Genomic DNA, 24,133 nt, shown 5'->3' with positions numbered 1-24,133 from the left:
ACAGGTGTATGTACTAATATGTTTTGGGAAACAAAAGTCACAAATATGGGCTTTTAAAAGATGGGGCGTTTAACAGTTCTGACTGACCTGGTACTTTTTAACTAAGTCTTTGGTAACTAAGTTATTTCCAGGTTTTAGGCAGTGTTACATTCTGGGCCTTGTAAGATTTAGACTACCATAGAATGATTTGTTTTGACATTAAAATATTTCAGGAATGAAAGCGCTTCCATTTGGATAGATTCTAGTGAACGTGGAAGGAGATTACATTTAATTTGGATCAGCTGAGGTCAAATGGCCCTTCTGTGGGTACAGAGGTCTCTTCTAAGTTTAACATTATCTGGAATAAGTACAGATGAAAACTCTTTACAGTGGGTATTTTATACCAGGCTCCAGGGTAAAGGAAGAATTGAAGTAAAGCCAAAGATTTTCCGCATTTTTCTGATTATGGACTTGGTACTTTTAATATACTATAGAAGAGCAGTAGTTTTCCAACAGGTCACCTGAAGTCCCACGTCCCTTGGTGGTCTTTTGGCGGATGGGCAAATAGGCAAGACTCCTCTTTAAAATAACGTATATATTATGGACATGAAGCTTTTAAAAACCATGGTTAAAAACCAAGGTAGTAAGGTACTAGATTTGGGCATCTGGGTAATGTCTTGAACACATTTAAAATATTGAAGAGGAGTTCCTGTTGCGGCTCAGTGATAACAAACCCGACCAGTATCCACAAGGACGTGGCCTGGCCGTATCCCTGGCCTCGCTCAGTGGGTTAAGGATCCCGCGTTGCCGTGAGCTGTGGTGTAGGTCTCAGCCGCAGCTTGGATCTGGCGTGGCTGTGGCGTAGGCCGGCAGCTGTAGTTCCCATTCAACCCCTAGCCTGGGAACTTCCATATCCTGTGGGTGCAGCCCTAAAAAGACCAAAAAGTTTTTTTTAATTAAAATATTTGAAGAATTGGCCATGAATAATTTTGTACCAAGGTTTTGATGGTTTCAGTCTTCTTAGAGCTTTGGGGTAATGCACTCTTCTCTCTGATCTGGGAATCACAGCCTGGATTTGTAGTTTCTGGAAGATTTCGGATTTGCCTGACTAGCATTGGGATTCAGAAGATAGATAACAGGTGTAAGCTTGAGTTTATTCTGCCCTCTCCATGATTTGTGTTACTAGTATGAACAGTACTTAATTTATTTTATCACTTGGCTGTGGCATATAGCAGCTTAATGTGGGACCTCAGTTCCCAGACCTGGGATTGAACCCCAGGCCGCAGGAGTGAGTGCACCAAGTCCTCACCACTAGACCATAGGGAACTCCCAGTATTAACCGTACTTTAAAAACAGAAAATATCAGATGAGCTTGTCTGGTCTAGGTTTTTTTTTTTGTTCAGCATTTTATCTCCTTTGTGGCCTTACCTTACTGCTATTTAATTTGTGCACTTATGCAGGTGGGAACATTCTCAGTGGCCAGTGAGGAGGTCTTGAAGAATAGAGCCATAAAGAAAGCAAAACGTAGAAATGTTGGATTTGAAGTGAGTGTTTTCTTATAGTCAAACACTAATTCGATTTCTGAGTTACAGAGTATTTCCACTTGTGGGAGCAATCCGATCAATGAATGCTTTTTATTTTTTTAATTGTAAGTCTTTTATGTAATCTGTTAAGAACACTGTTTTTGAAAATACTTATAGATTTTCGTTGTTAAGTTGATGATTATTATAAGATACTGAATGTATAGTTTCCTGTGTTTTTTCTCTTAATTTATCCATTTATTCCCCCTTCACCTTTAGTAACCATAAGTTTATTTTATATGCCTGTGAGTCTTTCTGTTTTATAAATAAGTTCATTTGTTTTCTTTTCTTTTCTTTTTTTTTTTTTTTTTTTTTGCTGTTTAGGGCCACACCTGTGCATACGGAGGTTCCCAGGTTAGGGGTCCAGTTGGAGCCGCAGCTGCCGGCCTACACCACAGCTGCAGAGATACCAGATCTGAGCCACATGTGCGACCTACTATAGCTCAGGGAAATCCCAGATCCCTGACCCACTGTGCAGGGATCGAAGCCACATCCTCATGGATACTAGTTGGATTTGTTTCTGCTGAGCCACAATGGGAACTCCACATTTATATCATTTTTTTATATTCCACGTGTAAGTGATATCATATGATAATTTGTCTTCCTCTGGCTTACTTAGTGTGATAATCTCTAGGTCTGTCCACATTGCTGCAGATGGCGTTATTTCATTCTTTTGGGGCTGAGTAATGTTGCGTTGTGTGTGTATATATACATACATACACCCTGCGTTTTCTTTATCCATTTCTCTATTAACATTTAGGTTGTTTCCACGTCTTGGCTGTTGTAAATAGTGCCGCTATTACATTGGGATGCATGTATCTTCCAAATTACGGTTTTGTCTGGGTGTATGCCAAGGAGTAGGATTGCTGGGTCATATGGTAACTCTTATTTTTAGTTTTTTAAGGAACTTCCATACTGTTATGCATAATGGCTGCATCAATTTACATTCCCACCAGCAGTGTAGGAGGGTTCCCTTTTCTCCACACCCTTTCCAGCATTTGTGTTTGGAGACTCTTTAATGATGGCTGTTCTGACCAGTGTGAGGTGTTATCTCATTGTAGGTTTCATTTGCAGTTCTCTAACTAGTGGTGTTGAGCATTTTTTTCATGTGCCTCTTGGCCATCTGTATATCTTTGGAGAAATAACTATTTAGATAGATCGTCTACCCATTTTTTGATTGGGTTGTTAAATGCTTTTAAAAACTTCTAGTCTGCTCGTGAAAATCCTTGGCAAATAGAAAAAAGTAATAAATATGAGATCTGTATTAAAGGGAGCTTATTCAATTGCAGAAATAAGAATAGAAGTAGGCAGGAGTTTCCATTGTGGCTCAGCAGTAAGAACCCAACACTAGTTGGGTTCATCTATGAGGATGTGGGTTCAATCCCTGGCCTTGCTCAGTGGGTTAAGGATCTAGCGTTGCCATGAGCTGTGGTGTAGGTCACAGGTGCAGCTCAGATCCCACGTTGCTGTTGCTGTGGTTGTGGTATAGCTTATCAGCTATAGCCCGAAAAAGCAAAGCAAGCCAAAAAAAAAAAAAAAGATTTAGACAAATTAGAGTTTGAGTGACAGTGCGAAGAGGAAAAATGAGTATAGCGGTACAAAAGCAGGGCAAGGGAGTGTCAGAAAGGAGTATGACAGGGAAATGTGAGATGCTCTGAGGCCTGCTGCTCCTGCAGTCAAGGTGTGGGTAGGACCATACATACGTTTAAGGATGGTGGGAACATTTCCCATTGTTGGTTTCCTTCTAGTGTAATGTAGTTAAGTTTAGTATAGTTTAGCTTAGTGCAGTTTAGTATAGTAAAGTGTTTTCTTCTGTTCCAGAGGATAAAACGTGACTTAGAACTCGAGAACTGAAATCACGTGGTCAGCATTCAGCAGTCACTGCACGTGTAACAACTCTAACGAGGTCCTCAGCCCTCAGATACATTCACCCGCACACCTCTTCTCAGGAGGAGTTAGTTGAACATCCTGGATGGTGCCTTTGGAATAAACGTACTGAGCTGCGCATTCTGTGGTGGCTCTGGTCAGATTTTCTTTTTTAAATTATTTTTATTTTTTCTATTACAGTTTGTAGTTTTTCTTTTCCTTTTTTTCCCCAGAGCTGCAGCTACCGGCCTATACCACAGCCACAGCAACACCAGATCCGAGCTGTGACTGTGACCTATGCAGCAGCTCACAGCAACACCAGATCCTTAAACCACTGAGCAAGGCCAGGGATTGAACCTGCATCCCCATGGATATTAGTCAGAGCCACTACCTCTGAGCCACAATGGGAAGACCCATGTGGCTTTTTTATTTGTTTAGTTTTCTTTTGAGGATCATACTGAGCAAGGCCAGGGATTGAATCCACATCCTCATGGATACCAGTTGGATTTGTTTCCACCGAGCCACCATGAGAACTCCTCATGTGGCGTTTTTAAATTGTGCAAGATACGAGTTCCCTGGTGGCCTAGCAGTTAAGGACTCAGCATTGTCACTTCTGTGGCTCGGGTTTTATCTCTAGCCTGAGAACTGCCTGCCACATGCGTGGCCGAAAAATAGTGACAAAAATAATAAAACTAAAAAATAAAAGGCTCTGAAGAGCCACTTGCAGCTTTACAGTTTGTCCATGAATTGTTCTTATAAAATGATAACCATCAGTTTGGTTTATTTCAAATCACCAAAAATAAAATTTAGAGCATCAGAACCTGAACTATATATTACGTGTTAAACTTCATAAAAGATTTGCATTCTTTGCCTGATTTTATTGCTATGTGTGTGTCGGTGAAATTCTGTAGATGTGATTGAAACTTTTCGTGTTTTTCGAAAACTGTAGTAATATCAGGCCACCTGGCCCGTTAAAATGAAGAGCTTCCAGCTGAAGTATTTTTGTGAGATCATTGTTATAATTCATTTATGTGAGAACTTAAAGTTTCTGCACGTTCTTGGATGTTCTGAAGAGTGTATTCCCTGATATATTTTAGAGGACGTTTCTTAGAGCCTCCTTGGGTCTTTGATTTGAGAGGCAGATCACCTCCTTGTGGTGTAACCATTACTTTGAAAAAAAGATCTTACAGAAACCGCAGTGACTTCAGCAAAGCACCTTAAACTGAGGAGCTTTTCTCTGCGGTTCCCAGGGGCAGAGAGCGTTCTAAGGAATGCCAGACGCTTCCAGAGCGTCTTGGGTTAGACATGGAAGGGAGCTAGCAGCAGCAGGACATTCCGTCTGCTAGAAAGACCTTGTAAAGAAAGCAGTGAAAACACCCTAGGGATAAAGTGTCGCCTCTGGGTTTCTCAGCTAACAGAAAATCTAGAATTGGACTCAGACTCCCAAGCTTCTGTGTACTGAAAGCACGTCGAAGGCTACAGATGTGCTGAGGAAATTATAGGTGGCGGTAAAATACTATCCGCTAGCCTGACTCGATGCTTCTACAACTTCCTTGGGCAAATAAATGGTCTATGAGTAGTACATGAAAAATCTTTCATTTGGGCTTTAGTTGTGTTGATAACATGTTTTAGTTACAGTTCTGTGGCTGTGTGATGAACCCATGAATTTATTGAGTTCGTCTTTTTACTCATATCCTAATTATATATTTTTTTAATTATTTCACTGAAAATTACAACTGTCCTTATTTCAGGAAGGCGGCTTGGGGACTGCAGAGCTGTCATGAATAAAATCTATCCAAGTGCTATTTCTGCTTGTGCTGGAAGTTTCCTTTTTTTTTTTTTTCTTTCTGTCTTTTTGTCTTAGGACCGCACTCATGGCATATGGAGGTTCCCAGGCCAGGTGTCCAGTCGGAGCTGTAGCCACTGGCCTACATACACCGCAGCCACAGCAATGCGGGATCTGAGCCACGTCTGCGACCTACACCACAAGCTCACGGCAATGCCAGATCCTTAATCCACTGATTGAGGCCAGGGATCGAACCTGCGTCCTCGGGGATGCTAGTATTGTTGGTTAACCACTGAGCCACCATGGGAACTCCTGGCAGTTTCCTTTAGTGTTGGTTGCACAAGGATTCTAGGTACTGTTTAGCCACGACAACGCTGTCATTCACTTGCTTATTTGATGATAAAAAGTAGAGTTATCTAATGTATGCGCTTTCTTTATATTTCAGTCTGATAGTGGAGGGGCCTTTAAAGGTTTTAAAGGTTTGGTTGTACCTTCTGGAGGAGGCGGGTTTTCTGGATTTGGTAACAGTGCTGGAGGGAAGCCCTTGGAAGGCCTGTCAAACGGAAGCAGCGTGACTGCCGCCCCTCCCTTCTCCAGCTCGAGGGCGGCCACCGAGGCCAAGACCACCTTCGGTGAGTAGGCTTGTCCCTTCAGGCCCATCTGGGTAAAGATAACGTATGAAACATAACTTGGCAAAGATGCTTTTCCTGTACTTGGTCTGGGTCCTGGGGCCGTGTAAGCGAAAGCAGGGTGATAAGGAAAGGGGTGGAAATGAGGGGGCTGTTGACTGTTTATTGAGCGAGTTGGGCACAGGCCAAAACAGACCTGGGTTCTGTGTTCACCTCCGCCAGTTACCAGCTTTGTGACCTTTATGAAGTCCCTTAACTTCTGAGCCTTGAGCTCTGGAATGAGAATGACCCTCAGAATTGAGCCAAGGGTCACAGGAGAAAAGGAAGCTCCTAGTGAACTCTCTGTAAAGGTGCCCCTTCCTGGCCCCTCATTCATTACATGTGTACCAAGAGCTTCCTGGGCGTCACACACCTGCTGTCCCCAGTCTAGACTGACTTTGCCCAGGACGTATTGATTGCCTGATCCTGTTTTGGGGGAGTTGGTCAAGAACTTTTGGGATTAGCAGCAGAGAATAGGATCATGAGTTAAAATCTTTGGTTCTTGAAAAGGACCCTGACTCACTGGATTATACTTAGCTAGTTATTCCTTTTTTTGTGTGTGTGTGTGTGTCTTTTGCCTTTCCTAGGGCCACTCCCACGGCATATGGAGGTTCCCAGGCTAGGGGTCAAATCGGAGCTGTAGCCGCCGTCCTACACCAGAGCCACAGCAACACAGGGTCCGAGCCGAGTCTGCGACCTACACCACAGCTCACGGCAACGCCGGATCGTTAACCCACTGAGCAAGGGCAGGGACCGAACCCGCAACCTTGTGGTTCCTAGTCAGATTCGTTAACCACTGAGCCACGACGGGAACTCCTTAGCTAGTTATTTTAAGAGTGTCTACTTTTTCATTTAAATTAGGCAGAGGAATTCCTGTCGTGGCTCAGTGGTTAACAAATCCGACTACGAACCACGAGGTTGCAGGTTCGGTCCCTGCCCTTGCTCAGTGGGTTAAGGATCCGGCGTTGCCGTGAGCTGTGGTGTGGGTTGCAGACGTGGCTCGGATCCCACGTTGCTGTGGCTCTGGTGTAGGCCGGTGGCTACAGCTCCAATTCAACCCCTAGCCTGGGAACCTCCATATGCCGAGGGAGCGGCCCAAGAAATGGCAAAAAGACCCAAAAAAAAAAAAAAATTAGGCAGAATGTTTAGTGTCATTAAGATAAGCATGTTGTGTTCGGAATTTGACTGGTTTAATATATGTTCATCCCTACAACCTTGGAGATTAAATTTTATGCTCACACTTTGACAGTTTTAGGGGAAATGGGCATCCTTTTGAAGGAAAAGATATTTTAAAATTAGGTTTAATGTAAGCGTGAGTTATATATATGATGTATGTATATAAAATGTTTTGTTTGGTTTTTGTAATAACTAGTTCCTAAATATTACATGTGCACAAGCTTCTTGAACTGTCACAAAAGTAGGATACAGTATAAAAGCAGAAAATAGGAAGACAGTGGTATGAAAATACGGATGACTTAATCAAATCACCTTCTGAATAAACTCTTAAAATTTCACTTTCCGGTAGGCTCTGTTGCTGTGAATGGCCCTGCTTCCTCGGTTGATAAAAAGATGTCAAGTCCTAAAACTAATGGTGACAGTCAGCAGCCCTCTGCCTCCGGCCTTGCCTCCAGCACAGCCTGCCCTGGGAATGCCTATCACAAGCAGTTGGCAGCCTTAAACTGCTCTGTTCGGGACTGGATCGTGAAGCACGTGAATACAAACCCGCTCTGCGATCTGACCCCCATCTTTAAAGACTATGAGAAATACTTAGCAAGCATCGAGCAGCAACATGGGAACAGTGGTAGCAGTCATTCTGAAAGTGAAAAAAACAAAATAGCAGTTGAAACACAATCTCCTTCTCTCTTTGGTTCAAAGTTACAGCAGGAGTCAACCTTTTTGTTTCATGGCAGCACAACTGAAGCTGCATCAGAGAAGAAGATGGAGGCTCTGTCTGAGAAGAACAAGGAGCCATCACTAGGAGCAGCAAGTGCCTCGTTTAATTTTGGCAAGAAAATCGATAGCTCTGTGTTGGGCTCCTTAAACTCTGGCCCATTAACTGGCTTTTCATTTTCTTCTGGAAACTCCAGTTTGTTTGGCAAAGATACTACCCCGAGTAAACCAGTTTCTTCACCATTTTCCGCTAAAACACTGGAGACCCGAGCAGAAGGTGGCGGGAATGAATGCAGAGGTAAACCAGAGGCCCCCCCGAGGGGCTGGTGTGGGTTCGTGTAGGTTCTGTGTCCCATGGGAATGAGGTGGATCTGGGTTCGTGTTGTCACTCTGTCGTTTCCTGGACGTGTGTGTGATTCTGGACAGAGCTGGTTAGCTTCTGAGTCTGTTTCCTTATTTGTAAAATGGGGTGGGATTACTATGGGGGGTGAAAGCCAAAAAAATTATTTAAAAACATCTGGCACCCTGACTTTGAGGAGTGTCAAACACACAGCATTCTTCTTTTTAAAAAGTGAATTAACGGGTTTTTTAAAATTGTATTTTATTGAAAAAAATTCATCATGGACCTTCAACTGTGATTTAGAAGATCTGACTAAAGATAATTCACTTAGCAAAACAGTACTCTCCTATAAATGAGGAAAGCAGACTTTTCAGGGCTGTGGGGGACAAACTGACGATGTGTTCCCAAGGTGTGTCTGGATTGCTGCCCCCTTTCTAGAGGTTTCCATCATGTGCCGTGTTAGTGCCCCAGACTGGGCCCTAGTCCTAGCCTCTCCACCCCCTCTGATTCTTAGCTCACAGGGCGGGCTTGTCACAGTCCCTCCCCAGCACGCGGTGGCTGTGAACAAATAGTGTCTGTGAAGATGCTTTTGAGCAGTTGAAGGTACTCGGTCTGTGGGCGAATCCCTCCTTGGGGAGGCAGACGGCGCAGGCACTGCTGCGTGTCCCCTTTTCCTGCCTTCAACGTTTCCTCAAGCCAGGAACCTCCAGGGCGAGGCTTAGGATGCAGATCTCTCTCTTTCTCCTCTGCCCCAGTGAAGACAGGGAGTGCGCGGCGCGGGGCTGCGGAGTTTGAAGGGAGTCCTTTCCGCAGCAGGATGGCCCTCGGTGAAACACTTCCTCCTTACCTCGTGGTCCTCGCAATGGAAAGACTTAGAGAGCTTGTTAAAATAACAGATGCTGGGGTCCACGCTGGAGGCCCTGACTCCCTACTGGGGCGGGGGGCGGTGGCCTTAACATCTAAGTCTGGTGGCCCCAGTTGTTGGAGCAGCAGAACTGTTTTCTTGGAGTCGCTCATTAGTGAGTTTTGTGTAGTTGCTTTCTCTAAGGGGGTGTCCCCTGTGGGTGGGGCCCTGGACTGAGTGAAGGTGCTCATGGGCTCAGACTGGGAGGCTGCCTGTGGCCCCTGATTGTCCAGAGGGGTGGCGGCTCCGACAGCGCTTAAATTACTCACACCAGACTTGAGCCCGAATTCTCTGCCAACTTGCCTTGTAAAATACTTATTTTCTCCGTCTTCTCTGGCCTTTCGTCCTATGGTTATTCCTTGGTGCGGTGTAGAGGTGGTCTCAGGGACGTTTGGGGAGGAAAGCGCTGGAAGCCTCTCTGAGATTTTTATTTTCCAGTGGGTTATCTGAGCACATGTGAGTGGTGACTGATTGTAAGTTTGCCTGTACACTGAATGTGAGCACGGACACCTCTTTTTCATGCTAAGGCTTTCTACCAAAATCCAGTGAGGGCCTCCCCTGCCACCGTTAGATTGAGCTTTCAGTTTCTGCATCAGCTGACATGGGCTGTTTGCGCCAAGGTTGGGGATGGAGTAGGTACAAACTCCTTTTCTCACGTTTTCAGGCTCTTGATTTGAATCTTACTGAGCTAGTGTTGTTTTTTAAAAGGCGGAGATGAAGAGGAGAATGACGAGCCACCCAAAGTAGTGGTTACTGAAGTAAAAGAAGAAGATGCTTTTTACTCCAAGAAGTAAGTAATGAGATACAGGAATCCACCTGAGTGTAACTTTGTAGAGACATGGAAAGCAGCTTCCAGAAGGCTGCAGAGCTGACCGAGCACCCTGTCCCCGGTCAGGCTGTGCCTGCTCTTTATACCCGAACAGGAAGTCTTGGCCTCTATTTAAAACTAATCCAGCTCCCCAATTTCCTTTTCAGCGTATTCTTTTTGTTTTGTTTTGTTTTGCTTTTTGTCTTTTTCTTTTAGGGCCACACCTGCAGCTTATGGAGGTTCCCAGGCTAGAGGTCCAATCGGAGCTATAGCTGCCCGCCTACACCACAGCCTCGGCAATGCCAGATCCGAGCCGCATCTGCGACCTATGCCACAGCTCATGGCAGCACTGGATCCTTAACCCACGAAGCAGGAATCAAACCCGCGTCTTCATGGATGCTGGTGGGTTCGTTAACTGCTGAGCCACGACAGGAACACCTCTGTTCTTTTCTGTTAATTTAGCTCTTTTCTGCTTTCAAAATGCTTCAGGGACTGTCATTTCTTTGCTCCACCTGCCCCACCTCATCTTTCTCTCCCTTTTTCTCCTTCCTTCTCTCCCCTTCTCCCTCCCCTACAAAGACATCCCCTCATCACTGGCTTCAGATTTGGTTTTACTTCTGCTTTGAAATTAGGAGGCACCTCTGGTTCCTTCCTGGAGACACACGGTTGGCCCGGGTGAATCTTCTCACAGCCAAAACATAAGGCAGGGCAGCCGTTCCTTCCCATTAAGGGTGTATAAATTCTCCTTCCCCCAGTGATGAAAGCTGGGGGTTTTTTGTTTGTTTGTTTGTTGTTTGCTTATTTAATGAGAGCTCCTGCTTCCAGAAGAAAGCCAAAGAGCCATTTTTAAATTCTCTCTCAATGAAATGAAATCAGTGCTTTTTTTTTTCTTTTTCTTTTTTTCTTTTTTTGGCTGCCCCGTGGCACATGAAATTCCTGGGCCAGGGATCACATCCAAGAATCCGAGCCAGAGTTGTGACCTACACCACTTCTAATACAAAAATCAGAGACTTAAGAGTCAGCAGTTTTTGTAGAGTAAATCAGCAAAACCTGTGGGATTCTTAAGTGGGGCTGTCTTTGAGAACTTTTCATAGACTAACAATTCATTTGTTTGTTTAAAAGTTTAATTACACATGATGCCGTAAAGGAATGACTCTGACTTAAGTTTTTTCTGATCAGAAAAAATAGGAGCAGGCAGTGGTTTTGCTTTTTTTTTTTTTTTTTTTTTTTTTTGGTCTTTTTGCTATTTCTTGGGCCGCTCCCGCAGCATATGGAGGTTCCCAGGCTAGGGGTTGAATCGGAGCTGTAGCCACCGGCCTACGCCAGAGCCACAGCAACGCGGGATCCGAGCCACATCTGCAACCTACACCACAGCTCATGGCAACGCCGGATCGTTAACCCACTGAGCAAGGGCAGGGACCGAACCTGCAACCTCATGGTTCCTAGTCGGATTCGTTAACCACTGCGCCACGACGGGAACTCCCAGGTTTTGCTTTATTGATAACCTTAAGAGATGTGTGACTGGAGGCCGAGGAGATATTTGATTACATTATCTGCAGGCCTTGCCTAAGTGTGTTTTCCAGACTCATTTCAGTGTCCTGGGAGATCAGAGTCTTGCAGAGAATTCAAAAATAAGAAACAGCAAGGGGAGGGGCAGCGTGGAGTGGCCTGTACTCCTTCCTGTTCTCTAAAGGCCAGGTCAGCGCTCTCGAACTCAGGGCCAAAGGAGCACATCAGGGAGGGGGGTGCCTGGCCACGATTTCCAGACTTTTAAGAAAAGGTAGTTTCAGAAAGCGTCATTAAAGAGTTGTTCAGGGCCCACTGTGTAATAATTTAAAAAACGTGGAGGGACTCTAGACTGTCTGACCAGATTCTCTCCTCTGGCTTGTGCCCAGACCTGATCTGGGTCAGAAGGAGAGTCTCCTGAGCGTCCCCGCCGTCGCTGAGTACCAGGCTCCCACGAGTGTGAGCGGGCCCTTTGAAACTGACTGTCGTGGTTTGTCACCGTGTCTGACCATACCCGTTATCTTTCTTCATAGGTGTAAACTATTTTACAAGAAAGACAATGAATTTAAAGAGAAAGGTGTGGGTACTCTGCATTTAAAACATACAGCCAATCAGAAGACACAACTTTTAGTGCGCGCAGAAACCAATTTAGGTGGGTACTTTTTTTTCCCAGGTGGCACAAACAAGCGTAATCACATACTGTGTGAAAGCCTTTCCTAGTCATTGAGATTTTCAGGAATCTTAATGTGTTTTTTGGAACAAAACGGAGATTGTTCGGGACAAATTCATCCTGTACCTGCTGAGCATTTATAGGTTTAGTTGAGTACCAGGTCATTACCGGGTACTCTGTGTGTGAGAAAACCGAGATGTATTAAAAACCGTTGCCAAGAAGTAAGCGAAGTGGTTCATTTTCCTTTGTGTTAGGACTGTGACGAAGAAGCTGTAGGTAAATTGGATCATTTAGTAACCATTCAGGGAGGATTAACCTTGAAGAAGAATGGAAGGAATCATTGTTATGTAGCAAATAATCATTAACTTGTTCCCCTCCGCTCTTACCCCACCGTCCAGCTTTACCCACTGGGAGGAGGGGGTCGCCCCTCGGCTGGGGCCTCAGCAGTGGTGCTGCCCCGACTGGGTCCCAGAAAGAAACTTCTTGGGACACTGTCACAGTAATGCCACGCTCACCCCATGAACTCTGCTGGCCTCTGTGGCAGAGACCACAGAGTGGTGACCACTCCGTGTTCAAGTGACATGGTGAAGATGCCACGTCGGGCCAGCGGGTTGTTCCTTGGGGGCCGGGGGGCCCAGTGTGTTCTGGGGGGGGGGGCTGGTGTGGCGGTGGGAGACGGGGGGTGGGAGGTGGCAAAAGGCGGCTGCTCCTCACCGCGGCTGAGTCCATGTCCTGCCGGACGCCTCACGGTCCTCTTGGGGACACTGTGCTGGTGTCTGTCAGGGAGCCATGCCACTCCCATGGCTCCTCATTTTAGATCCATCAAGTGTGAGCTGCATCCGAATCCGAATTCAAGCCGCAGTTTCACGGAGCTGTGTGTGTGGCGGGTAGAGTCCGATGGCCTTTCTCCTGTGTTTAACCGCAGGCAACATCCTGCTCAACGTTCTGATTCCGCCCAACATGCCGTGTAGCCGCACGGGGAAGAACAACGTGCTGGTCCTGCTCATTCCGAACCCACCCATCGATGCCACCAACGCCTCCGTCCCGGTCACCATGTTAATTCGGGTGAAAACCAGCGAGGACGCAGATGAGTTGCACAAAATTTTACTGGAGAAGAAGGATTCCTGAACACGCTTCCCCTGAGGAGCTGTTGCCAAGTTGCTGCTTCCCCACTGCCCTTTAAACTTAGTTTTCTTCTCTTCTTTGACATTCTAGAACTTAGAGATAACTTAAAACTTTTGTGAGGAAGATAAATATGGCCAATAAAACCTTTAATATTACCTGTCAAGAAACTGTATTCTCCCTTCTTAAAAGCTATCTATCTAATGTGTAAAATATATTTGAAAGAAATTTTTTGGAAGGTTTTTAATGTTCATTGATTAAACTAATCACCAGTGATTTGTTAATAATGAACTGCAATCAGGGTATCGAGTAGATTTCCCAAAGGCCTTTCCGGTCCAGGGGCTGGGGCTCGCTGCCGCCCCGTGTCCAGAAGGGAGTTGCCGGGAGCGCTCTTGTTTCTGCTGGCCCTGGCCGATGGGTGTCCGAGAGAACCGAACTGCCTTGCTGGGGCAGAGACGGTTCCTCTTTGCTTTATTTTATTGTGTTATTTTACAGCTGAAGTGTCTGCCTTCAGCGTTGGAGTCCTCAGCCTTTTCTGTGCAGACGCTGGCCTTTAACCCCAGAGGCTGCTTTGCTGTGGTTCTGGAACTGCTTTTTCTTTTTCAAAGGAAATGTGTGGCTTGTTCTGTGGGTTTGTAGGCATATTCATGAGGTGCTCTTCCTTCTGTATCCCCTGGAGACAAATGGGCTGGGGGATCGCCAGGACCGAGGTTGCAAAGCACAAACTTGGTAGCCTGTAGTTTGTAGACAGAGGACAGTAAACCCTTATTAGAGAGTCAGGGCTAAGCTGTGCAGCAAGTGGAAAAGGGTGTTTGTGCCACGATGAACCCCGTGGATCTAAAACCTGCTTGTTATGTCACGGGGGCGTTCGTTACACGAGCCGTGCGAACTTCCCAGGAAATAGGCAGTGAGGTGACGGGAGAGAAAAGTGTGTGTGTAAAGGTTGCTTTTAGCTTTTAGACAGGAGTGCATTTTGCATTTGGTACCTGAAATTTCCGTTTACTTTTTTAAGAGTGAGGTAATCCAGGAGTCCCCGTGATGGCTCAGTGGAAATGAATCTTGACTGGTGTCTGTGAGGATGCAGGTTCGATCCCTGGCCTTGCTCAGTGGGTTAAGGATCTGGCGTTGCCGTGAACTGTGGTGTAGCTCGCAGACGCAGCTTGGATCCCGCGTTGCTGTGGCTGTGGCGGACCCCTAGCCTGGGAACTTCCATATGCTGCATGTGCAGCCCTAAAAAGACCAAAAAAAAAAAAAAAAAGTAGAGTATGCCACATGTCCGTCTGAAAGGGAGCCATGGTTGTGCCCAGGAACGCCCGTGTCACCTCTCCACAGCTGTCAGTAACTGAGGCTCGTGTTCTTTGAAGGCTCTGGACCTGTGAACTTGATGTGAATTTGAAGGTTGTCAACGCCCACTCTCATTCCTCTCGAGCCGTTCGGTGCTGGCACCAGCGCATCTTGTTTCAGTTGAGTCTCAGGGTCTGTGCCTGGGGGCTGGTAGCACTGCCACAGGCTCATCTTCAGCCATGATTTATTTTCTGACTTGGGAGAGTCAAAGTAACTGGGTGGTAGAGTTGCTTAAAACAAACAAAACTGTAATTTTCAGATGTTAAGGGGCGGGAAAACCTCCTTGCGGTCAGATACGTTACTCTGAACACACTTGGGGTAAGGTACGCGGGCCGCGTTTATCTCGCGACTCTCGGCGTTCTCCTCTCGTTTCCCTGATGGCCCTGGGAGAGTTGGAAGCCCAGTGCGTGACTTCGAATAGACAGACACATGTGGAGAGAGGTGTGCTCGCCATATACTGGGGGATGTGGTTAAACTCCTTCGTGTTGTGAGGCCGCGGGAGGAAGTGGCACTTGTTGCTTTTAACTTTTTAGAAGTGAGACTATTGAGTTTTGTTGTGGATGATTTTTAGTGACCACGTGGTCGGTACTGTTAGAACAGTAGGGCTCTGCAGCTGTGACAAAGTGGAGGAAATCAGAACAAACTCGGCGCCTTCGCCTTCGAGCCGAGCCGCGTGCTCAGCCGCACATGCTCCCAGGTCCTGCCCGAAAGTCAGGCGCACGGTGGCGGCATCTTTACGAAGGAAGGCTTTGTGCGGTGTTGGGTTTGCCTTTGCTGTGATGTGGAGTCGACCAGAAATGGCCTCTAGCAGTCAGGACTGGATTACCTCTTAAGCCCTGCTTGTCTTTTTAATGGGTATGTGTGGCTTGCTTGCTTTTTTTTTTCTTTTTAACTAACATTCCCAGCAAATTCTTGCTGCTCAGACTGTACTGTTAAAGGGAAAATTTATCGGGGAAAATGTGATGTGTACACCCTACGACAAAATGTGATCTTTTCTTAAAATCACTCAGTGTTCTAGGAACTCGCTGGTCTCCACTTGAATCACGTATTAGTATGAAGGCCCGAGTGTGTGTGGGTTTCGCTGTAAAATCCAAGGCCGTGTGTGTTGTTAGGGGAGGGCCCCTCGGCCCCTGGCGGGCCCGCCTGCCTGTTCATCCCCACTGTCTTAACGGCGCAGTTCTGCCCCATGGGATCAGATTTATTTTTAACAAATTATTATAAATGAGGATTTAAAATGTTTAATGTGGGCTGGACTTTTTATCTTTAGTTTGAGAATCTGTAAGGAGTGTTACCACAAATGTGACCTGAAGGGTGTGTGTGTATCTTTGATTCTAAATCAGATTGTGTTGTATCTTGACAAATACCAAGTACCCCAGTGGCTTTTTCTTTTTTTCTTTACCAGTTTGTGTTCTCTCCTCCTTTTGAGCCATTTCCCATGAAGCCAAAATGGAGTGTTGGAATTAAACTAGGTTGAAAATGTGTGTCCAGGGTTTAAAGTTCAGATTGTGTTTCCCGTGGAAGGACAGGTATGTTTATTAACTAATTTTCTTTCAAAGGATTATTGTTTTACAGTTTCAATTCCAGATCATATTTTTGATATGCTGCATGCCAAAAATACCTACCTGTTCTGGGGTAGAGGGAAAAAAACCTAATATTCTACCTTACTGTTAAGAGTTCAGAATGAATTTTCACTGAGAAAGCCTTTTGGTTCCGTTTTAGAGATAAATAAGTTGCTTGTTTTTGAGCACTTGCCAGTCATGATTGTATTTCAGAACAATCCAAATAAATGTAAGCACGGTGTATTTTGAAGGCTCTGCAGATTTGCAAACTAAGCGGCTCATTCCCTAACCCCTGGTAGTCATCCTCATTCTAGAAGTGAGAATTCCCGGCGGAAATGGATTTGTCCTGTAGCACCAGCGGGGGCAGTGGGGGGCCTGTCCAGACGTCTTCCCGCGCGGTCCTCTGAGCACCAGGCCCCGTGTACGTCTGTGGCCAGTGGTGATCACGTAGGGACCGAGGAGCCTGCGTTTGATGCAGACGCCGTTGCAGCAGAGACAGGAAGCTTCGTAGCAATCAAGTGGGGGAGTCGTTTGCTTTCTGTTTTAAATAGGAACTCGTTTCCTAAAACGCAAATCCTTGACCTGTCAGTGTAATCTCAGTTTGTATTAGCTTTTGAATGATCCCATTGAGGAAGTGTACGGATCGTGAACTGTGAATAAAGGGAAAGTAAGCAGAATCGCAGTGTTTGAAACTTTGGTGTTCTTCCGTGCCGCACCTGGCGCTGTAATGCCGTAAAACCACTGAAGTGCCCAAGTCAAGCCCTGGCGGGGGGCAGAGCCAGTGCCCGATGCAGAAGCAGTGCCCAGAAGCCTCCCAACAGCAGGAAGGTCTGCCGGGAGGGGAGGCGGCCCAGCCCACTTGTTGTCAGACCCCCTTGTGCTGGAGGAGACCCATCCCAGACCCTTCGAGGGTTTCTTTTGGCTTCACGTTTCAGTGAGAACGGGAATAACGCTTTCATTGGGTATTGTGCTAGAAGCTTATTGTGTAGTCTCGAATGTAGTGCTTGCAGCAGACCTTCCAGACGTGGGCTCTTCAAAGGAGCTACAGTTAAGGCAGGTGAGGTTTCTTCCAGACAAGGGGAGTTGGGATCTGTGTCCAGAAGGGACGTTTTTAAATTAGGGATCAAACTGATCAAGAAAATACATATTTTGAGTTTATGTAACCTTAAGTTTGGTGATTTAGAAAATCACTGTTAAGGCCTTAACAGATTAAATTGTAGTATAATTATGATAGTGTTTTAGAGTAAGGCTCTCATTTTTAAAACAGTCCTGAGTTATGCAGCACTTAGGTGGTTGATAAAAGGTGCCGTCTGTTAAAATATAAAGACTGGAATTCCCGTCATGGCTCAGTGGTTAACAAATCCGACTAGGAACCATGAGGTTGCGGGTTCAATCCCTGGCCTTGCTCAGTGGGTTAAGGATCCGGCGTTGCCATGAGCTGTGGTATAGGTTGCAGACGCAGCTTGGATCCTATGTTGCTGTGGCTCTGTCGTAGGCAGACAGCTACAGCTACAGCTCCGATTCGACCCCTAGCCTGGGAACCTCCATGTGCCACAGGAGTGGCCCTCAAAAGGCAAAAAGAGAAAAAAAAAAAAAGACTAGGTCACCCATCAAAGGATTCTTCTGGAACTGATAACATCTATAAAGGAAACTGCCAAAGGCACTAAGGGAGTAAGACTGAGGAGAAGCAGTGACTCAGATGCACCCGGCCTCTTAGGTGCTCAGCTGTGTGGCAGGGCTGCAGCACTGCAGGGCTGGCCCTGTGGGGTGGCCCCTGGAGCAGCAGCAGCACCCAGGGACCCATTAGGAATGCAGATTTGGAGGCCCCACCTACCCCTGATGAATCAACCTTGGGCAGGGGCCTGGGCACATGTTTTGGTTTTTTTTAATGTGTATGGCTCAGCTGGTTTGAGTATATTCAGAGTTGTGCAACCATCACCTAGTTACTAGCTTATGCCAGAATATTTTACCACCAGAGGCCTGGGTTTTAACAGGTGTTTTTTGGACACATGTCAAATGTGAGAACCACTGGGCTACCTCTGTGCTCCCCAGATGACTTGTTTAAAGACAACCTAAGAAGTACCCTTTTGGCACAATTTAGGGGGAATGATTCTCCAGGTGCCAGGAACTGTGCCAGCCTCAGCACACGTCTCAACTCCAGCGTCGTCGCATCTGCGAAGGTAGGTGGTGAGTCTACAGTTCAGAAGAAAACCTGGAGGGGGAGTTCCCGTCGAGGCTCAGAGGTAATGAACCCGACTAGTATCCATGAGGATGTGGCTTCAATCCCTGGCCTCACTCAGTGGGTTAAGGATCTGGCATTGCCATGAGCTGTGGTGTAGGTTGGAGACGCAGCCCGCAGCCCGAGTTGCTGTGGTTCTGGTGTAGGCCGGCGGTTGTAACTCTAATTAGACCCCTAGCCTCGAAACCTCCACATGCCGCAGGTGCGGCCCTAAAAAGCTCACAAGACGAGCGTGCCGCCTGAAGGTATAGGTATGTGTCCATTACAGACTGCGCTTCACTGGTCCTGAATTGGGCCGACATCTTTTTAAGAAAATTATTCACTGCACGTATAATCACTAATGTTTACTAAAACACCATGGTATTTCAAACTGAGCAATCTCATTGTTTTATTAAAGTCAGATTCCAAGATGAAAGACCCTTAATCCACAGAAAGGAAGGACGTATCTTGCTGATCCTGGCCCAGGTAGAGGCCCAGTCAGGAGGGAATTCGGTGAAGCTGGAACAGAAGACCTCATCTGGGTGTGGCCATGCCCACAGTCTCCCCTCCTCACAAACTTGCCAGCTGCGCTGCCATTTGGACACTCCAGCACAAGGTACAGCACGTTTGTACATTCAACACGTGTATAGACAATGAACCGCATTATTTTAGGGACTAAGTTATTTTACACTTACCCTTCCTCCCAGTGTAAAATTCCCAAAGGTTTTCCCTTCCAGTCAACATGTTTCTGGGGCCTGACAGTAGTTCCTAGAAGTGCATCTAGGCCGGAATCAGAACAGACACACAGACGGGAATGCGGTCGCGGCAGGTGGCTTCCAGGGTAGCAACTTTCTCCCCAAAGACCTGTTAAATATTCCTCAGGCGGCTGTCTTAAAAGGACCTGTTTAGCCAGGGGCTGACTGGATAACAAGAAAGTCCTTCTTTACCCGCTAACCTGCCTCCTTCCCGAGCACCGTCCTGTATAGGCTGCAGGTGCTCAGGCCGCTTCAGAGGATTCTGATGCCGGTGTGTCCAGCAACGCCTAAGCGATGTCATTTGACGTGATGACCCTTAATCGACTTCTAGCTTTGTGTGTGTACCTCCCAGAGCCCCCTTTTTATTCTGTCATTCTTTATAGCCTTCTACGGGATCACAGGCCTCACCTGTGCCCGTGACCAGACCGGCCGCCTGACCATGGAAAGCCAAAGCCCGCTGCTGAGAGGGCTTCCACCTGCAGTGAGCGTGCAGAAGCCCCTCTGGCAGAGGTGTGAGCTGCCCCCATATCGACCTGATAACTGTGGAGCTGGAAAAGCAACCAAGAGCCACTGTCTAAAAAACAGCCTCCAGAGACCAGGTAGCTTGTTGGGAAGCTGCCAAAACTAGAACGTGAGACACCAGACTTTTATTCTAGTCATTTTCCCACTTCTGCGAGGGCTTCTGAGAGGTTCTTGAGCAAGAGCTTGTGAGATTTTAAGTATAACTTAAGGGAGGGTGCATACTACTTTACAGGGGCCAAGAGCTGAACCCGAAACACATCTTTCATTTTGCAAATCCAGCATCTGACCAAACTGCAGCTGCTGGCCTCCAGACCCCCCGCTGCCTCCCGGGCCTGCCAAAGCCAGGGCATGGGGCGGCTTCTGTCACTCAAGAAAGCAATTTGTATGAAAGTGCAAAAAAAAAAAAAAAAAAAAAAAGAGTTCAAGGAATCTCTGGGGGAAAACTGAGGTTCAATCAGTAAGTTAACACATTGCTATAACATCCATATTTAATCTGAAACATCCATCAGAGGAAAAAATAACTAGGTAGCTTCATTAAAGAAATAAATAATACCCAACATGCAAATCAGCTTTCAAAAGAAACGCAGAGTCTATAAAGCACAGTTAACAGCCAACCACTAATACTGTGTAGAAGTTACTTCTGTTGGACGTGGAAGATGGCTGATCCAGAAGCTGTTGACCATGTTTATGGAAATACCACTGCCCATCAAATCCGAATGTAGCCAATGTATATGCCGTCACGGTGTTTTTGCTAAAATATATTTTGTAGAAATCATTTTAGTTAAACCTCAAGGTAGTGAAAAATCTTCAACAGGTTTTCTTTGCAGGTTTACACGTTCTCATACATAGAATTTGTTTGGAAACCATAAAAGATTAGTATTTACATCTGAATCGCCCAACCTTACAGACGTGGGGCAGAAGACACTCGCCCCCACTCGGCCAAGGCGGCGCATCGCGGTTGGTTTTGTTCTACTGAGCTTGGGCTGCCTGCCCAGCTGCCTGCCCCGGGGAGGGCAGAAACCTGTAAACACAAACACCTCCACGCCCGAGGACGCCGAGCCCCACCCCAGGAGCCTGGGCTTCCAGTGACTTGGCTCGTGTGTGGTGTCCCCAGAGCTTTCTGTCCCTGGGCGCAGACGACGACGACGGTGGCAGGGCCCCTTCTCCACTGAGGATCCTGTCTGCCAGTGAAAAGGAACAAAGGAAGGCTGGCCCAGCGCCTGTCACTGACTCCCAGAGGCTGTCCCCTCCGAAGGCTGCCTCTGCTCGGGTACATTCCACTCAGAGTCTGTGTCCAGTCAGGGCGGTGGTCTTTAAAGAGAAGTGATTCTGCTCCCCGACACACAGACGAGAGGGCCTCGACGGGGCTGACCGTCTTAGCAAGAGACTTGGGTTTTGAAACTGGGTATGAAACTACCTTCCAGCTCCACTGGAAACCTGAACAGAATATGCGTATGTCAGAGTGAAACCCACTACTGAGGTGCATTAGGCAGCTGACGGTGCCAGTCCTTGAACTGTGGCCTGCAGTTTAAACCCACCACGGTGCGATACCATCGATGTGTTTTTCGAAGTCATCAGAACACGCCAACTGCACAGGGACCGCCCTCTGAAATGTCTTTTCATGGGGAAAAAAAAGCCTTCATGTCACTCTTCCAAAAAGCCTACTGACTAGTTATCTGTGATTAAAACAGCAAAAACAGATCCTGGTTTAATTCCAGCCAGATTCTGAGCCGCCTGCCTTTCTGTCTTCGTCATTGCTCCACGTGGACGGGAACCCGTCTGAATTCTGATGATTCGTTAACCGGCCTTGACAAGCCCGAAGGTGAGCAAGGCCCCGACTCGTCAGAAAACCCATCTTCCCTCCATGCTGGCTGCGATCGAATATTTTGCTTTTTCTCACATTCAAATACTTCTCTGTGACTTACGTTTTCAATAAAATAATGTTCTTCTTTTGAGAGAACAAGCCTCAGCGGTTTTCACAGGGAACTGGAAGCCCCATGAGACCCCGGAGGCTGAGGCTCAACGCTGCCAGGACCTTCCAGTGCTGAAGGAGGTGGCAGTGGAGACGATGTGCCCCCGCTGCCTCCAGGACCACGACGTGTCTCTAAAAAAAGGTTGCCTTCCCTGTTAATGTCACAAGACAGTGAGAGGTTGCGGGTTTCTTCAAAGGACAACTGATTGCGAGATTCCAGCCCCAGTGAAGAGCTGTCCACATGCCCTGGGCACCGTGCCCACGTTATACAGACAGGGGCGTTCCCGGAAAAGGAAAGATGGCCCCACAGGAAGTGAGACGTGTCAACACCAGGCCACCCTGGGATGTCGGGGCCCCGGTTCTGGCCGTGTCACTTGTTCCTCTACTACTACGTTACTGATGTCACTACTTTGAAAGTAGCAAAAGCAGAGAAACAGCTTACTGCCTACTCGTTAGAAGATTTAAGACTGAGAAAGGTCCACTCCACCACCATTCAGGCGTCTGTCCTGGGAAAGCAGTGTCATGGCTCAGTGTCCCCTGGACCACGTGCCTGGGTTGGGCTCCTGTGTCTTGCATGCTGTTCAGACTCGGGCAGTACACCTACCCTCTCTGTGCCTCGTCTCTAAGAAGGGGTAATGACAGGACCTAAATGCTTTGCATGGCGCCTGCAAATGCCAAGTGCCACCTAAAGTTGGATGTAAGCCCTCCAAGCCCTGTGTGCGTCCGTTCACACACTTCACAGATGAGGTGCCATCTCTCCACCACCGTGCCTGGCACGCAGCCCAAGACCTGCCAAGCACACCCGCACGTTCCTGCCCCCGCGCCCCCAGTTCCCCCTGGGGCAGAATCTAGGTTTGTGTCCTAACAGAGGAGCCGACTTCCTGCCTAAAACCACCTCGTCCCCCCCGTGGGAAGCACCTCAGGACTGCATTCCTCCCGAGAGCGGAGTTCCAGAGTCTTCAGACCCCAGACAACCAGAAGAAAAGCGGCAATTCAGCCGCCTCGGACACAAGCGGGGCAGTGCGGGCCCTGCTCCCGGCCCTGAGGCTGCGCTCCAACACCTTGGGCTGTGAGCTGACTCTGCTGCCCTAGGATGCTGCTTTGGAACGAGAAGTCGTGCAGGGAGCCGAGACACAGCAGCCCAGCGGGGCACTGTCAGAAAAGGCAGGAATGCGTCCCCAACCCCCCCACACGCCTCCTTGGCCTGGTGACTGGAGGGGGCAGGCACCCCGCTAGCCTGACCCTGACCTGCGCTGAGCTCTGCAGAATGGCGGGCCATCTCACCCTGACCGGTCGTGCACTGGAACCTGGCGACTTCAGTGAGGTAGGTGGTATCAGCCCCGTTTACAGGTGGGCAAACTGAGGCAGGATGAAATGCATTAGCTCGCTTTTAATAACAGCATACAAAATCTGGAGAAAGCCCCAAAGTAGTCCCCTGTTCCCGGAGCCCAGCGCAAACCCTTGGAGCGCACGGAATAGAAATGGACAGGAAAACACGTCCCCGAGAACCTCTAACCGCAGAGCAGGAACCCTGTGAATGTTCCCGAGAACGCGGATGAAACAGCAGAGACCCAGCCGACGGCTCATTCCCGGTGGAAGGAGGACCACTTCTGATCTCCGGGGCTCATGCTCTTGGGAAGAGCACACGTGTCACCTTAGACGGAAGCCCCTCAGGCTGGAGTGAGACCGGGCTGGACGGCTGCCCACTCGAACGGACCAGACCAGACCAGACCAGCTCTTTGCCTCAGTGACTGGTCTGAGAAACGGACCCAGCACGCCCCAAGGAAAAAAGCTCTAGGAAACCAGGGAAGGTGAAACTCCCTGTCCCCTCCTGCAGCCTCAGAGGATGGAACCTTCCGGGGGACACCGGCCCTGCCCTTCTGCCATCTGGCTGCCAAGCCCTCCCGGCTGCCCTCAGAATCCAAATCCGCGGGTCGTGCCAGCCGAGGTGCGAACGGGTTGTCTCCACGTTGGAGGTGTGTGTGTTGGTGATGCTCTTTGGCTGGAAGCGAAGGCCATTCTGGCGGGATCGGGGCCCTCGGGGACCAGGCGCAGGGTGAGGTATTCCCAGCCCAGAGCAAAGCCGTCCGACAGCAGGGCGCCTGGCTCCCGGCAGAGACCCACTTACGACCAAGTGGTAAGCAGGGGACGGGTGGCGGGGGCGGACTCGGATGCTGAAGCTCACAGTACGGCCCTGCCAAACCTGACCCCGGTCTGACCCACCGGGCGCCCCCGAGGGGGCTCTGCCTGGGCTCCTGCGGCACGCGGGGGTCTGGGCGCTCTGGATGCCGCTGTTCCTCTGCTCTGTTGCGGCGTCTTGGTGTCTCTGGTCCTCTTTGGGTGCAGAGCATTCTCAGAGATGGGCCGGGGGGTGCTGGGTGGGCGCAGGGGTGGGAGCGGAGCCAGCAGGGAGAACGAGGCACTTCCGTTTGGGCTGGTGTTCGTGGAGTCGGCCCTGGCCCCGGGAGTCGAGCAGCCCCGCCTGGTTCTGGCTCCGGCGCTGGGTGGTCCCCGAAGACCCCAGTGGCGGTGGACAGGTAGGCACTTGGCAGCACTCCCAGGACTGGGCAGGGCTGGGGGCTCGGCGCAGGCCCCGCGCACGGCTAGGTCATCAGGATGGGCTTCTGCCGGACCTCCAGGATGT

General features: G+C 48.2%; 2 protein-coding genes across 7 annotated transcripts in view; one reads left to right on the top strand and one right to left on the bottom strand.

Annotated features, from left to right (window-relative positions):
* NUP50 (nucleoporin 50) overlaps positions 1–19,934 on the top strand; it is a 25,103-nt gene extending 5,169 nt beyond the window's left edge. For 2 of the 3 annotated variants that reach the window (XR_002343853.1, XM_021091395.1), the window contains 6 exons: positions 1,440–1,523; positions 5,657–5,843; positions 7,405–8,067; positions 9,722–9,803; positions 11,861–11,979; positions 12,923–19,934. Coding sequence is in view for 2 of the 3 variants with exons in the window: in XM_021091395.1 (XP_020947054.1) it covers positions 1,440–1,523; positions 5,657–5,843; positions 7,405–8,067; positions 9,722–9,803; positions 11,861–11,979; positions 12,923–13,125 (1,338 nt within the window). In the remaining variant the exon portion in view is untranslated. The remainder of the gene's footprint in view (positions 1–1,439; positions 1,524–5,656; positions 5,844–7,404; positions 8,068–9,721; positions 9,804–11,860; positions 11,980–12,922) is intronic. The other variant, XM_021091396.1, reaches the window with a different exon arrangement.
* The window catches only part of KIAA0930 (KIAA0930 ortholog), a 46,002-nt gene continuing 37,738 nt past the window's right edge, over positions 15,870–24,133 (bottom strand). For all 4 annotated transcript variants that reach the window (XM_005663739.3, XM_021091397.1, XM_013997469.2 and 1 more), the window contains exon 10: positions 15,870–24,133. In XM_005663739.3, the coding sequence (XP_005663796.1) occupies positions 24,093–24,133 (41 nt within the window). In that variant the 3' untranslated portion in view covers positions 15,870–24,092.

This window comes from Sus scrofa, chromosome 5 (assembly GCF_000003025.6).
Source record: "Sus scrofa isolate TJ Tabasco breed Duroc chromosome 5, Sscrofa11.1, whole genome shotgun sequence".
NCBI classification, from domain to species: Eukaryota; Metazoa; Chordata; class Mammalia; order Artiodactyla; family Suidae; genus Sus; species Sus scrofa.
This window is presented reverse-complemented; position numbering and strand designations above follow the sequence as displayed.